This window comes from Vicugna pacos, chromosome 7 (genome assembly GCF_048564905.1).
Source record: "Vicugna pacos chromosome 7, VicPac4, whole genome shotgun sequence".
Lineage (NCBI taxonomy): Eukaryota > Metazoa > Chordata > Mammalia > Artiodactyla > Camelidae > Vicugna > Vicugna pacos.
Window position 1 is genome coordinate 11,204,877 of NC_132993.1, and position 15,141 is coordinate 11,220,017.

General features: G+C 42.7%; 1 protein-coding gene across 2 annotated transcripts in view; it reads right to left on the reverse strand.

Annotated features, from left to right (window-relative positions):
• Positions 1-15,141, reverse strand: part of MGAM (maltase-glucoamylase) — a 79,220-nt gene that overhangs the window by 57,125 nt on the left and 6,954 nt on the right. Inside the window, exons 1-3 of one of the 2 annotated variants that reach the window (XM_072964313.1) lie at positions 4,797-4,889; positions 3,091-3,217; positions 1,314-1,456 (exon numbers count right to left, since the gene is read on the reverse strand). In XM_072964313.1, coding sequence (XP_072820414.1) covers positions 1,314-1,456; positions 3,091-3,217 — 270 coding nt within the window. In that variant the 5' untranslated portion in view covers positions 4,797-4,889. Of the gene's footprint in view, positions 1-1,313; positions 1,457-3,090; positions 3,218-4,796; positions 4,890-15,141 lie in introns of those variants that run through there. The other variant, XM_072964312.1, reaches the window with a different exon arrangement.

Sequence of the window (15,141 nt, forward strand, 5' to 3'; positions counted from 1 at the left end):
CGCATGCAAACACATACACACGGGCAGGATGCCACGTGAAGCTGGAGGCAGAGAATGGAGCGATGTAGATACAAGGCAAGGAATGCCAAGATCTGGCCATCACCAGAAGCCAGGAGACAGGCATGGAACAGATTCTTCCTCAGAGCCTCACAAGGAACAACCCTGCCAACCCCTTGATTTTGGGCTTCTAGCCTCCAAAAATAGGATGGAAAAAAAAAAGAAGAGAAAAAATGTCTTTTGGTATTAGGACCTCTAGAGAAACCAAAACAGTAGCTCTCAAGAACATCACAGATTAAAAAGCAAATTTCTTCTTTCTAGCATAGGGAACTATATTCAATATCTTGTGGTAACCTTTAATGAAAAAGAGTATGAAATGAATATATGTCTATATATGCATGGCTGAGACATTATGCTGTACAGTAGAAACTGATACCTTGTGACTGACTATACTTCAATAAAAAATAAAATTTAAAATTAAGAACGTCACGGATTATCCCAGCCCACTATCAGTAGGATGGCTGCAGTGACACACGTGAGACAGCCACACGACCAAGAAGCACACAGAGCAAGCACCTTTTCTGTGTCCGATTCAGATCTGCCACTGCACGTCAGTGGACTTCACTTGGAGGGCTACATTTGGTTTCTATTCATTCTCAACATAAAATGTGACTGACACAGTGCGTGCAATGCACTTTATAATCATAACATTCAGCTGGACTTCAGCTGGTGATCAGAAAGCTCTGTCCTGAAGTAAACTCTGATGAGTGTGCTATCTTTAATCTGGTATTTATTACCTCTTCCTTCAAAACTTGGCTCTTCAAACTTTGTCCTTATTTTAAATACTGTTTTATGCATGTGAATGACCTTTTATCATAGATCCTAGATAATCTTTTGGAGTTGTGAAAGGAGAAAGAGAGACAGAGAGAGGGAGAGAAAGAAACAGAGTCAGTAACAGAGTCAGACAGAACTAGTAACCAAGTAGATAAAAGACAAGTACATTTTAGTGTAAGTATGTCCCGTATATGGGGCATACTTACACTAAAAACTTACTTATTCTTTCTCTGAAATTCAAATTTAGCTGGCAGCCCATACTCTTCTTTGCTGTATCTGTTCAAAATTCAACGGAATTTCCCAGCTTTTCCTCTCTCAAAGCTGCACTGTCTTATAGCATGAATACAGGATTACTTTTCCTAATTGCAATACAAACAACAGAGAACTCTCTAGGGGTTACAAATAGGAAAAGAAGAAAAAAAAACCAAAACCCTATCCAACAGCATTAACTCTTAAATGAAAACAAGGTCCATAACTCAAACCTTTGTTGGGGACTGGTCGGGGATGCAGTTTATCCGTTCCAATTCGTTTACCACTGGGCACTCAGCAGAATCAGGGGTGGAACTCATCCCCGGATCTGGGGTAACTGTTGTCCCAGGATCTGGAGTAACTGCCGTCCCAGGATCTGCGGATTATCCCAAAAGCAAACACAAAATGACCATCAGACAGATTTACCATCACAGGCATCTGATATCCCCATAGTTTGCAACACCTCCAAGTACATTGATTCCATGACTGACTGGGCTTCATTCTATGACCTTGAAATGTACACATTCACCTTGTAAAGCCTCATTTTGTTCCTGAAGACTGTGTTCACCTCTGTGTACACCTGCATCGTCTCCTTCGACCACCAAGGCTCACCTGTGAAACAGTACCTACAAGCGCACTGGAAACTCACCAAGGTGGGAACCAATCTACCTGTTCAAGTCCAGGGGTCAGCAGAGTACTACCTGAGGGCCAAATTAGGTCACAGCCTGACTTGTAAAGAAAATATTTCTGGCACACAGCCACATCCAGTTTTTTCTGTTGTTGTTGTTTTATGTATTGTCTATAGCTGCTTTTGTCCATCGTAGGCAGAATTAAGTGGTTAGGACAGAGAATGTGTGGCCCACAAAATCTAAAGTATTAAGTATCTGGCCCTTTACAGAGAAGACTGTACACTCTGATCCTTTATTTCCAATATATTTGCAAATAGGATGAGAACCTGTACATTCTATGTTGTCGTTGTGAATGTTACCACCCTAATCAGAGTAACCTCAATTCAGCTTGCTCAGTCAACAGGCCATCCCTGGACAAGGAACACTTCTGACTGGTGGCATTCCTATGTAAAGGTAAAGTCTCCTATGACAAAACATGTAAAGGGACACCACCAGTCTAGAGACTGGCATCTACAATATTTGCCAGGGTCTTGATTCAGATTTAAAAATCGGTAAAATAAAAAAGGCACATTGATTGCATTCTACAATAAGGAAGTGAGATTTCTTTAAGACACACTACAACCAGCCAATAGCAATATTAAGACAAAACAAGGGAGGTTTTAATTAGTTTTCTTTTCACTACGGTTTCCAATTCAAAACTGGGAAATTTAAAGAACTCCGTATTTGTGCCAGTAGCTGAATAAGGGTTTTAGTTCCATCTTCAGGATCATAAAATTTTAAGAGTTGAACAGCCTTTGAGATTATTTAATCTACCTTCCCATGAAAGTAGAAATGGCGTGGCTGTGAATGAGGTGGGAGGGGCAAAGGTTTTCCTCTGGCGACAAACGGCCCCTCATTTCCTGCTGCACTTAGGAAGCTGCTCTGAGATGAGACCCAGGTAAGAAGTCGTGGATAACACAGCACAATCCAGCCCCTCTTTAGAATAAAACCATTCAATAAACTTTTAATTAAAAAAAAAAACCTCTGGTAGCTGTTTTTTTTTTTTTAAGAACCAAACTTTGTCCTAAAACACTTCACTATGTTTCCTATAAAAATTATGATTATTCAATGAAATTTGGCAAATATATTTCAAGTGCCTATTGCGGAACTGTGCACTGTGCTAGTTGGGAAATGAAAGTGTCAGACTCAGGCCTACAATGAATATTTACTGTGCTGTCACAGTGTTAGGTAAGTGCACCCCAACACACATACAACACCCCCCCCAACACACACACACACGCTCACACCAGTGAACATGAAAGCGTCACTTCCCTGCCATATATGAGGTTTTTACTCTGATAACAGCAACATATGGAAGGGAAACACCCGAGCTCCTTGTTACCTTCTGATTTCAAAGAATCTCTGGCTGAAAGCACAAACAGAGGAATAGTGATGAGAAATACCACAAGCAGAAGGGTGCTGAGCATAAGCTCCAAAGTAGTGAAACGTTTCAACTTCTTTCTTGCCATCTACAAAGAAAGGGAAAACAATGTTAGATTTGAGTTTTATTTACCATATAATTAGCAGAACTATTTAACAGAAATACTCAAATGTATACAGAAGTAGAATGAATAACAAAACAAATGTCCACGTACCCATCAACTACATTAAAAAAATTATCAACATATGGCCAATCTCATTTGGTCTGTTCTTAGTCACTTCTCTCCCTAACCTTGGATTATTCCAAAGCAATTCTCAGATTTCATCTTTTCATCTGAAAATGGTTAAGCATTTTTTTTAATCAGAAATTTCACCAAAGCCAAGAAAAATGTTATTATCACACTCAAAAGTATTTTTAAATAATTCTTTAATCATCGAATATCTTGTCAATGTTGAAATTTCCCTCACTGTCTGATAAGCATTTTATAGTTTGTTTGTTCTACTCTCATAAGGTTATGAGTAAGATGTACATATTACTAATTGGTTTGTGTCTATTAAGTCTTTTTTAACCAAGAGGGCTTGCTCTGAAGATTCCCTCACAATCTGGATTTTGTTGGACTGCATCTCTATGGATGCTAGTATGTTTCTCCATCCTTGTATTTGCTGTAAATTATTAGATCTAGAGTCCTGACAAATACAGGTTTGGTTTTTTACCACGAAGGGTGCATAGATGGTCCAGCATCTTCTAGCAGGAGAGACATAAAATCTAGCAGATCCTCCTTTTTTTGTTTTAATGTTCACAGCCATGGGTGAGCATTTCTTAGATCCCTTATCTCATCGGGAATTGTTACGTAGTGACACCGTAGTTCTAATACTCTTCGTTTACCTATTAAGTGAAATATTTCTATAGAAAGAAACTTCCCTTCATCTATTATTTGTTTCATAAAGGAATAGTTTGTATAGGAAAGGTAGGATAAATGTTTGACTTTTTATTTACTGGTTTTCAAAGTAAGGAGGTGCTCCCCTAGCGTCCTCCAAGAGGGATGAGTGAGATTTTTCTGGTCCAAGATCTTTATGAACTCATAAATTTAAATACGTTTTGTCTGTGTTAATCTACTGATATTGTTATTTGTATTAGTAATGTTCATATCATCCCATCTTCACCCAGTGAGAGCCTCTTCAAGTTGCTTTCTTGGTAGTCTTTGGTCGTTTCCCTGCTAGGTAAAGGTTACCTAGGCTCTTTTGGTAAATTTCCTGCCCCTAGTCTTGAATCAAAACATCTCTACAGAGTTCTGGTTCTTTTCAGTGGAAATAGTATTTAGAAAGCAGAGTCTGCATAGAATTTGTGACATTAAGCCTAGAATTCTAGAACTGAGGGAACTTTACGGATCATCTTGACCAGGGCTGCCTTTGGAGTCCCCAAGGGGTCCTTGAGGATTTTCAATTTCAAAAACATACAGAAATTACACATGCAGTTCTTTTAGGCTTGTTATGAATCCTAGCTAGGGATTAGAAAATTTTTAAGGAAGTTTAAATCAGACACTCCACACCCGCCTCTGCCCCACACCTACTGAACCAGAATCTTGAGAGTTAAGGCCTGGATACCTGATTTTTTTTTAAAAGCTTTGGTTCTGATATGCAATCATGTTTCAGAAACAGTGAACCTACGTATTAGAAGTTCACAAGTTGGCTCCCTGACAAACAAGCGGCAGTCCCTCCGCACCGCACTAGGAGTCCCGTGTGTTCTTCAAGTCTAGGACGCTGCAATCAAACACACAAAGCTCGTCTGGTTGGGAAGCTCCGTTTAGAGTCTATGAAGTCAGAATTTGGCTCCTTAGTGAAAATTCATAGAGTTCAAAACCGAAAAACTATATCTTTTATATTCAAAGGTCCACCATAAATTAGGCTCTGAAGTATCTTCTCACTAGTAAGAAAGTTAGGCCAAGTCACCCTCATTTATTCCATCTTTCCACAATATGAAAAGTTACAGGGAAACCCAGAGATCCCAGAGAGCAACCCAGCTGCTCAGAGGGGATGAAGATGGTATCATTTGTCTAAATAAGGGGCATAGCAACATATCATGTGTTCGAACGAAGAAATAAAATCCCATGTACCTAAGGGTATTACAATCTACACGGGAGCAGGACTGAAGAGAGGAAGAACTGACAGCTATTAGAGCAGGGACCACCCCGACTGTCAGTGTCACCTGGACCTCTGTCTAGGCTCCCTCAGTCTCTGACCAGGAAGGTACTGACCACGTTTACGGTTTTTTCCCTGACACTTAGTTAACCTCCATGCATAGATTCAAATGAGGATTATGCCTCACATGCAGTCCCTTCTAGAAGTCTTCCTCAGCGCTGCCACCTTAGGACTTTGTCCTTTGTTCAGATCAATTCTGATTCTGGACGGAGTTGTGGCACCACCCTCCACTGCTAGTGAGTAAACAAACCCCCTCTCACTTACTTCACGTGCCTCCTCTGGTCGCCCCAGATATTACTGCGTCTAGCACCTCCTTCCTCTGACCCCAGCACTGTCGACTTTAGAATGCAAACTGACATTCTACATTCTCTCTCAGACATTAACGAAAACATATCCATTGGTCACTTGTGCCAAACTCCAACAGCATTTTTTAGATAACATTTACTATCTCTGAAAGGGAAAGCTTGACATTTCATGCCGTTGTCTACATTCTATCGTCACCAACAATGCTGAGCTCTAACGACGGCCAGGCTAATTTTGCCATCACACAGATGAAAGGACGGAGTTTGCTGTTTGCTTAAATAACATTCACCCAAAGCCCAGGACAAGTCATTGGGACAATCAGAGATTCTGCTCATGACCTCACTGCCTCTTAGGTAAGGGCACACTCTGACTTTCACATTTTGTGCAAGAATGTGGACACGAATACAGCACTTCTCCAAAAGCATGAGAAGCCATGTGAAGCCATACTTTAACACGGAAACGTACACTCGATGGGGAGTGAAACCTACAGCAAGTCACAATCAATACATAAAGCGGAGGCAGGGAAAAACTTCTCACTGAGCTATAAAAAATCTTACAACAAAGAAGTAAGCAAATCCATCGTCGAGCTGGGTGGCGGGGTTAGAATGATACCTACAGTGAGTTTCATTGATCTAACTAGCTTCCAGTATCTCCTTAAGTCCCCAGGACATTAGCAGTATCTAGAATCAGACATAATGAAAAATGTAAATTAAAGGAAGGAGAGAAACAAGAGAGAAAGGAGCAGAATGATCTACGGGAATGAGGCCCCCAGGTTGGAGGCATCACAGGTTTAAAACGGTTCCATTGTTTACGAGACTAAATGGTGTCATCTCCAATGTGACTCTTAATAACCATTACAGCTAAATTTTTGGTCTTCTACATGCCGTGTATTTTCGAGACTTGATTAGTCATCTTTCTAACTCTGAAAGGCAGCTGTCACTCATCTCTCCTTTGTAAGTGAGAAAACAGAGGTCAGAAAGGTGTAAGGCTTGTCAGTAGTCACAAGAAATGCTGGAGCTGAAATTCAGCTTCTTGGCCCATACCCTCCCCAACCCCACCTCCTCTATTTATCAGAATTGTGTTCATTCGGGTCAAACAGCATCTCCTCCAGGATGGAAAATTCATAACCCTCCTCCGTCTCTTGCTCCCGAAAACCCTGTTTTGTCTCTACATTTGTAACTCTAAGGAGACTCTTGTCTTCCCTACTAACTCTTAGGCTCCTGGAGGGCAGGGGTAAGAGTGTCTTTCCCCTTCCTGAGTTATCCCTCTCAGCCTGTGAGCCTGAGATACCGATTCCCTTCGCTCTCCGGGCACCTGGGTGGGGCCAGGGCAGAGAGTCCAGGGCCATTCTTCTGCTGGGAGCTGCCTCCTCTGGAAATCCAGATCCCTTTCAATTAGCCAAGCGACGCCACCTTCATTTTCTTCATGTGCCTGATGGGAACAGTGTTGGGAAGAACGCCGGCTTATCAGAACTGCCACCTGGTAGGTGCTCTGAATGAGTATTTGCCAATTTGGGAGCAAGGCTGAGTGGAAACACCAGCACAAGATCCTCTGTGCCACACATACGCTGCGGGGTCCTCACCTCTCTTCCCCAAAAGGTAAGAGGAGGATGGAATGGGAAACAGTGTGCCTTCATCCCGGGAACCTCATCCCGGGAACCTCATCACTAACCACAGGGGTCCGAATGAAAGAGAAACAAGAAAATGAAGATTTAAAAAATAAGTTAGAGGGTATTTATTTTACAAAAGGATCCAAGATTTCTTTAAATCAATCATCTTTGAAGTATGAAGTAGTGGTACATCGCTATCTCCAGGGAGGACTTTTAGAATATACAGCCATCATCCTCTCCACATGACTGCTGCAACTATTGCTCATATGAGTGAGTAACAGCCTTCATGTGAGCTGCAACACAGAATTCTTATAAAGAGGTGAAAACCACCTCTTTATAAATAGAACATATACTAAACGTACTTTCTGGAGAACAGCACTCCACATCCGCTTGGTAAGTCCAACCACAGCTGCACACAGGTCCACACTCCTCTCCTGCCCTCTGTACCCTCTTCCTCCTCCTAGCTCAGGGCCTGGTGGTGCTTCTGGGCGCAACTGTCCCCAGCTCCACCGCACACCGTCTTCCCCCCAGGCTGAATTTTTCTGCGACTCAGCCGAATTGCTTCTTTACCCCTCTCTTCCACAAAAGATCCCTGTGCTAAACACGTCATTGGCATTTTCCTTCTCCACCATGTCCCCAAGTTCTCCCTCTCAGATCAGAGCATGGTAGCCACAGCACGAGAAGATCTGAGTTCGATTCTCAGCCCTGCCACTGCCTGCTGTGGTCGCCAAAAGAGCATACGAAACACTCTGGCGTCTCGGGTTTCTTATTCGTAAAAATGGAACTGATAATACCTATCATTATTATTGTCTCCCCTCATCTTCTTATTGTGAGAAACACATAAAAACACTCTGAATAATAAAGCACCGCATATCCCTGTATCATTATCCACCACAGAGAAAACAGTTGGTCCTGAGCAACAGCACGTTCCCCCTCGGCAAGCGCGCGCCGCGCCCCCCCGGGTGCTTTGCCACGTGGAAGCCGCACACCCTCGGCTGCTGTCCTCATGAACTGGTTCTGACACCAACTCCTACCTGCTAAGTGCTTTCGGCCCCGTGTGTCAGGTGACTCGCGTGTTAGCTGATTCCCAGGTGCAGAAAGCTCGGAGGAAGCGGCAGGAGCAATCTTGCCCTTCCAAGGTCCGATGTGTCCCCCGGCCCGCCCGCGGCTCCTCCCCCAGGCCCGCTGGTGAACCACACCGTCTTGACTCAAAAGGCACACTCCCCTCGGGCCCCAGTTTGATACACTCAAATACTCAGCTCAACTTAATTGCTTGATATTTTCTTGGCACCTCACTCTGCATCCAATCAAGATGTCCTCAGGCAACCTCCACATTCTCCCCGGGCAGGAGCCTTCCTCAGTCCTTTGCCCAAGGATGAAACGACATGAGGAACGGCTTTTCAGACACTGGAGAGAAATTGCTGCCTGTCATCAGAATGCCCTCCTACCACGCGAAGGGAAATGGGGCTGTACCTTTCTCTACAAGGGTTGCTTTGGTTTTTCTTAAATACTCAACTCTAATCTTTCTTACCTGTCCTGTCCCCAATACCTCACATTCCCAAAGGCTTTTATATGATATTCCATAATACTACTCTTGCAAGTAAAACGTCATAAAGATGAATAAGCTTCCGTGCCTGATAAAATTAAATTAACTAGTGGGGCAAAGAGCGAGCTCATGTTCACCGGCAAGGAGAGGGTTATCAGAATGCCTATGGAAGTGACCGTGACTCCTTCTCTTTGGAGGCTGCTAATAGTTGTGAAACAGGAGCTTGCTCTTTAATATTAATATTTGAAAATTTTCCAAATGTTTGTAAACATAATTTGTTGGATGCCACAAAGAAAAAGTCACCCACAACTTGCTAGTCAAACTGTAAACACCATATGCTCCATGAAGATTTGGCAAAAGCTGTTAAAGTTATTAACACCCATCATCTGAAAGTCCGTTTATAGAAACTTAGCCCATCGATACATCTGCACATGTGGGAAGCAACATATGTACAGATACAGGTTTTTCACTGTAGCGTGGCATGGAACAGCAGAAGACTGCGAGTGGTGTAGATAACCACAGAGAAAGGACTGAGTAAAATGTGAAAATAAAATTCAGTATTATTCAAAATCGTGATATGGTGGGGTTTTTTTTAAAGTTCCACCAACTCTTCGATAGTCTTCCCTCCAAGAGATGAAACCAAGCCCTTCATCCTTCACCTCCTAAGAGTGGGCTAGACTTGGGGACTCACTTCCAGCAAACAGAATATGGCAAAGAGGATGGTGTGTAACTTGCAAGACTAGGATATAAAAGGCATTACAGCTTCTTCCTTCCTCTTTCTCTTGGATCACTTCCTGCAGAAACCAGCTGCCATGTCATAATGACACTCAAGCCGATCCAGAGAAAGATCCATCAGCCAGCAAGGAACTTCTGCCAGCAGCCATGTAGGTCAGGCATCTCAGAAGCAGATCCTCCAGCCCTAGGAAAGCCTTCACAGGATGGCAGCCCCAGGCAACCTCTTGGCTGCAACCTCATGAGACATGTTGAACCAGAACCACCTAGTTAAGTTTTCCTAACCCATAAAAACTGTGAGATAATGAATATTTACTGTTTCAAGCTGTTAAATTTAGGGGTAATTTGTTATGCAGCAATAGGTAATTAATATGCATGTAAATAAGACTTTTGAAGAAATATCATATGCATTTTAAAAAAATCTGTTTGTCTCATTAAAAATCCATTTGCATCATATATTCAAACATGGTTACCTGCTCTATGGAACAGTAACTGTTTTCTAGCTATAGAAGAGAAACATTTCCTTAAACCTTAAGGGGAAAGAAAAAAAACCTCTCATCAGCAACATCTGATTGAACTTACTTCCCAAATTATAGATCTCAATGGTGAAACCTACCATTTCAATTAGAAATGCAATTTAGAAAAAAAAATCAAGATTCAGAAAATGGCAAAAGGCGAACAGAATAAGGAAGTAATTTCAACAGCTTTAACGGCTTTTAAAAGAAAGAAAAGTTTAAAAAAATTTACTTGGCAACCTGTCATCAATCTTTGAATATTTTGTTTCATATGAGAAACACAAACTGTGCGATTTTCATCATAATACTGGTACAACTGAGTCACGCGCCAAGAGGTTTACGTAATCTGTTGCCTGCGATTCTCAGAACAACCCGCGGTGAGTTGCCACTTCCATCTGCACTTTCGAAGAAGTTAAGATTCAGCAAGGTCAGATAACCTACCTGATGTCACAAAGCTGATAAGGAGACGTGCTACAATTTGAGTACCTGCCCTGTGGACCCCACAGCCAGAACTTTGAACCACTGCATTGTAGGCCACAATGCCCACGGTGTACTCCACTCAGGCCTTCTGTGAGGCTGTGCTTTTATCAAACAGCATCTGGGTCATTGCCAAGTACTTAGGACGTGCGTGGCACTGGGCGAAGCACTTACACGCCTTATTTGATTTCATCCTCACAACCACCCCATAAGCTGGGACCTTTATACAAATGAGCCTCAGAGCCTAACTGAGCCTCAGAGAGGCCAAATAATGAATTTGCATGAAAAACTGTCTCTTTCAAGGCAAGAACCACCCTGGACTATGGCACTTGCTACAAATGTCATACCACTGTCATTGTGTTGACACTTTTTTCCCCCCGAGGCTTGCTAACCCTTCATTTTTACAGGCATCTCCCAGGTCCTGGGGAGTACCCAACAGTGCCTTGATGGGGTTTTGTGAAATTTGTAAGTAAAATACTTTAACTACAATTGAGAAAGACTTTTGTCACCTTCTCACTGCAACTTCTGCTCTGCCACAGTCTCTCTTGTTAGATAGTGTTGGAAAGGCCACAAGCATTTTGGGGAATCTACCCAAGGCATTGGTTCTCAGTTCTCAGACAGGAGGGAGTGATTTTGCTCTTCGGGGGACATTTGGAACTGTCTGGAGGCCTTTTTGGTTGTCACCAATGGGCACATATTATTGGCATCTAGGGAATAAAGGCCAGACCCCAGGACCAGGCAGCCTGAATCCAAAGCCAATTTCCACATGTGATGCAAATGCAGAAAATGTATACACTCATGATGATAAAGGTTTCTAAATTAACAGCAGACAGGACATATGGGAGATGCCTGTAGAAGACAACCAGGGCGTTAGGAGGCTTATGGAAAGAAAACCTAACAATCCTGCAACATTTCAGTCTCCACAGCACCTGGGGGATTTTAAAGCAGTTTTGTAAGCTTCTATAGCAGTCAGTTCACTTTAAGTTTATAGCCCACAGGACAGTTCTAACTTCCCTGTGACAGCCAAGAGAAGGAGCTGGCATTGCACCTTATTTTCCATGCTTATCACTCCTCTGTCTTCGGAGGATCAGGAGAGCTGACTGCGGTTTATTAGTCACTCATCAATTATTGATTAAACTCCTACAATGTACCAGGCACTCCTCTAGGAGCTGGTTATGCAACAACAAATAAAAAGGTAAAAATTCTTGCTCTCATGGGACTTACATTCCTGTGGGTAGAAGAAAAAGAGAAATAAATGTACATACAGTAAGATGGACTTTGATAAGTGCTGTGGAGAAAAATAAGGTTTGGGCAGGAGGGAAGATGAGGATCGTGAGGGTGGGGGCTGGCGATTACAATTAGGCTGAGCAGGGAAAATCTCACTGAAAAACTGCAAATTATTTCTGTACATTCATCATGCAGACTCCCACAGTAACTTTTTCCTCTTGAATGAAAATGGTTATCAAAATAATAGCCAAAGCTCATATTCCTGGCACTGTTATAATTATTAGGCAAAGTAGACAGGTGGAGCCCAAATTACTGAAATGGCTATCTAGATGTATTTGGAAAAACTAGATAGTCAACTTTCATTTTTCCTGAATTATAGCCAGTTTCTGATTTGCATATGGTGATCTAAGGCTTCCTTTTAAAAATCTTTTGATAACACAAGGCAAGAAGAGCTCTGGTGGAAAAGAGAGGGTTAGTTTTACAGAGACTGAAAATAACTTATAAGGAGGACCCAGCAAGTCATGGCCATTCCTCAAAACTTCTGGGCAAAATTTACTGGCTTGGTACCGTATCACCTAGATATTTAGAGAATGGGAAGGGAAAAAGTAGCTAACAGCCTTTTCTTCCCCCAAGTCTGGTCACAACCAAAGTGCAAAGATCTAAAAGCCAGCTCAATCCTACTCAGCTGTGTGATCTTGGGAAAACTGCTTAACCTCTCTGGGCCTCATGTTCCCACCTGAACCACAGAGGGAACATCAGTAGAAGACGGCGATGAGCTACTATGACCCCAGCACCCAGGGGTGCAAAGGCTTGTCTTCTCCATCACATTCCACAGATTTGGAAAAGTTTAAATGGAGTATTTCTCCTCTTGGGTCCATCTAGTCCTTATTGTTCCAGGCACATGCAGCAGTTTGTAAAGCAACTTTATTAGCCCACCAAAATCATTTGTGAGGGATGCCCGATATAAAAATTATTGGCTCCTGTGGAAGCCTGATGAGACACCGAAGAGCCGTCTTAAGTTGGGGGTACAGGAAAGAAGGCCCTCCAGGTCAGCTGGCCCCACCCAGCACAGCAAACCAAAGACCCCTCCCTCTTCCTCTTTCCTGCCCACCACACACCACACCCCACACCCTGCTCCACACCATGAGTCAGAGCAACGTGCAGCTTGGAGATCGGGAGGTCCTTCCAGCGCATGAAAGTCACCATTCAGACCCTCTGTCGGGAACCCGCGGGTAGCCCTTTCTAGTGAGACCCGTGGGATTGACCTTGGTCTCCCCCTGTTTCCCCGATAGTAACTCTTCCTTCCCCCCTCAGTGGCTCAGCAGAAAAGAAATACCCACGTGCGTCTAGCTAGACTCTTAACAACCAGTGAGGACCTGACCTTTCTTACTTTGTTGTTGCTGGCCCATCTCTGGGACCAGCCACAATCCAACAGCTTCCCATTCCCCACTGCACACCAAGACGTGTACACACCCTAATACTTCACTCACTCACACAAACACACGTTTAGACTCTTCTCCATGGTAATTCTTTATTTGATCCAAAATGCACCAAACTCACAGAGGTAGTAACAGATTTCTCAATTTCCAGACTGGGATGGATTCTCTATACACCACTTCTCCACCACCACACCACATCCTTTTAGAAGGAACATCCCCAAAATGCCCTCATCTAATTCCCAAATTCTAACTCCTTCCCGTCACTTACCCACCTCATCTAGAAAATCAGAAATAATTACTACCAATTACTTTAACCCAAACATTAAATCATTCAGTATACCTCACACAGACACACACAAACACACAGGTTTAGCTACAATAGGGCTGGGAGACCCAGCCCAGGGCCAGAGGAACACACAGGACAGAGTCGATTTGTATTCAGTGTGTGTGTTTGTATAAGATAGTGGTTTGTTGTTGATGCTGATTTTTGTCTTGTTTAACAAGTTAATAAAGGCATTTGACCGAAGGTGATCACACACCCTTGCACACGAGACTCTGTAGCCAGTTTAAAAACATACCTCATTACCTCCCACTGCTCCCTCTCCGAAGAGTGAGCTGACAGTCAAAACAGAAGAGCACAGTGCACAGAAAGCAGCCAAGGCTCTGGTAACCAGTTACTGTGTGGATGTTAATGGATTTCAAATGCAAATGACTGCCCAGTTTTCCTCAGGATCAGATTTGCTAGTTAATTAGTAATCAAAGTCTTCCTCAGAGAAGAACATCCCTAAGACCTTGGAGCAAGAAGCGACCGCCCGGACCCCTCGGACACCAAATGTTCACGCGGCAGTGAGGACGCTCAGTGTGCCTGGTGAAAGAGCAGAGGCTGACTCAAAGTGCAAGCGATAAAGAGCAAAAAATAAACGGTCCCGGTACCCCAGAAGAGCCCCTTCTCTCCCAGTGTCCCCTAATCTCATCTGTGGATCTGTGTTTGATAGAAATAGTTCTGAAAATGTTTTCAAGATAGCTTTCTTCTTTTCTTGCTCTCTTCTTTTCTCAAAGAGGCATCTTTCAGCTTTTTTGCAGTAGAGACCCTCTGGCAGTCTGGTGCCCCCTATGGGCCTGTCTTAGAATTTCGCTTTTAAACGCACGAGATAAAATATATAAGGATACAAAAGAAACCAATTCCACCGAATTAGAATGACCAGAAATGGTTTTAATTGCAGTGCCGTAACCCCTCTTTAATGACATATTAACTGACAGCTCTAACAGCAGGTCTAACAGCTATTGCAGTTTCAAAACAATGTAAACAGTATTTTGAGATTATCTTCAGCATGTGATACCAAAATAAACGTGACCTCTGTTGGAAACAAAGTCTTAGGTACTGCAAACACTACTGTGATTTGTGGCCTAACTTTATATGTAAAAGACATGCTACATTTCAGTTAGGTTTCAGCAATGAAAAAAATTAGTATTTTCCCTTTTCAAGTTCACCTGCTTTCTGAATTATACGCACATACCCCAGGTTAAGAATCCTGCCCTATCGCTAGGCAGACCCTCCCTCCAAGTAGGGCAGTGTCCTCGCCTGTGTGTCACTCCAGGTGATCCCGGGGACGCAGGGACCCAGGGACCCACTGTTGCCTGTCCTGAGGAAATAAATACCAGGTAAGTGTTGAGAAGCTTCGATCGCCACTGGTCAGAGTAATTTATTTCTGTTGACCCTAATGATTGAAAATGGAGCTGGAGTTTTTATATATGGTTTTAAATTCTATTTTCCTAATAACTTATTTTTATTTCAAATTTACAAAAGTCTCTGTGACATAACGGAAATATTTTAGAAACTACTTTTTTTTTTTTTTAACCACGGAGAGTTTTTAAAGCTCTGCTCAACTACTGTTATTCCTGGTCATTTGCTTTGATGGACCAAGGAAAATTCAGGAAAAATTTAGGCCAAGGGACTTAAATTTAT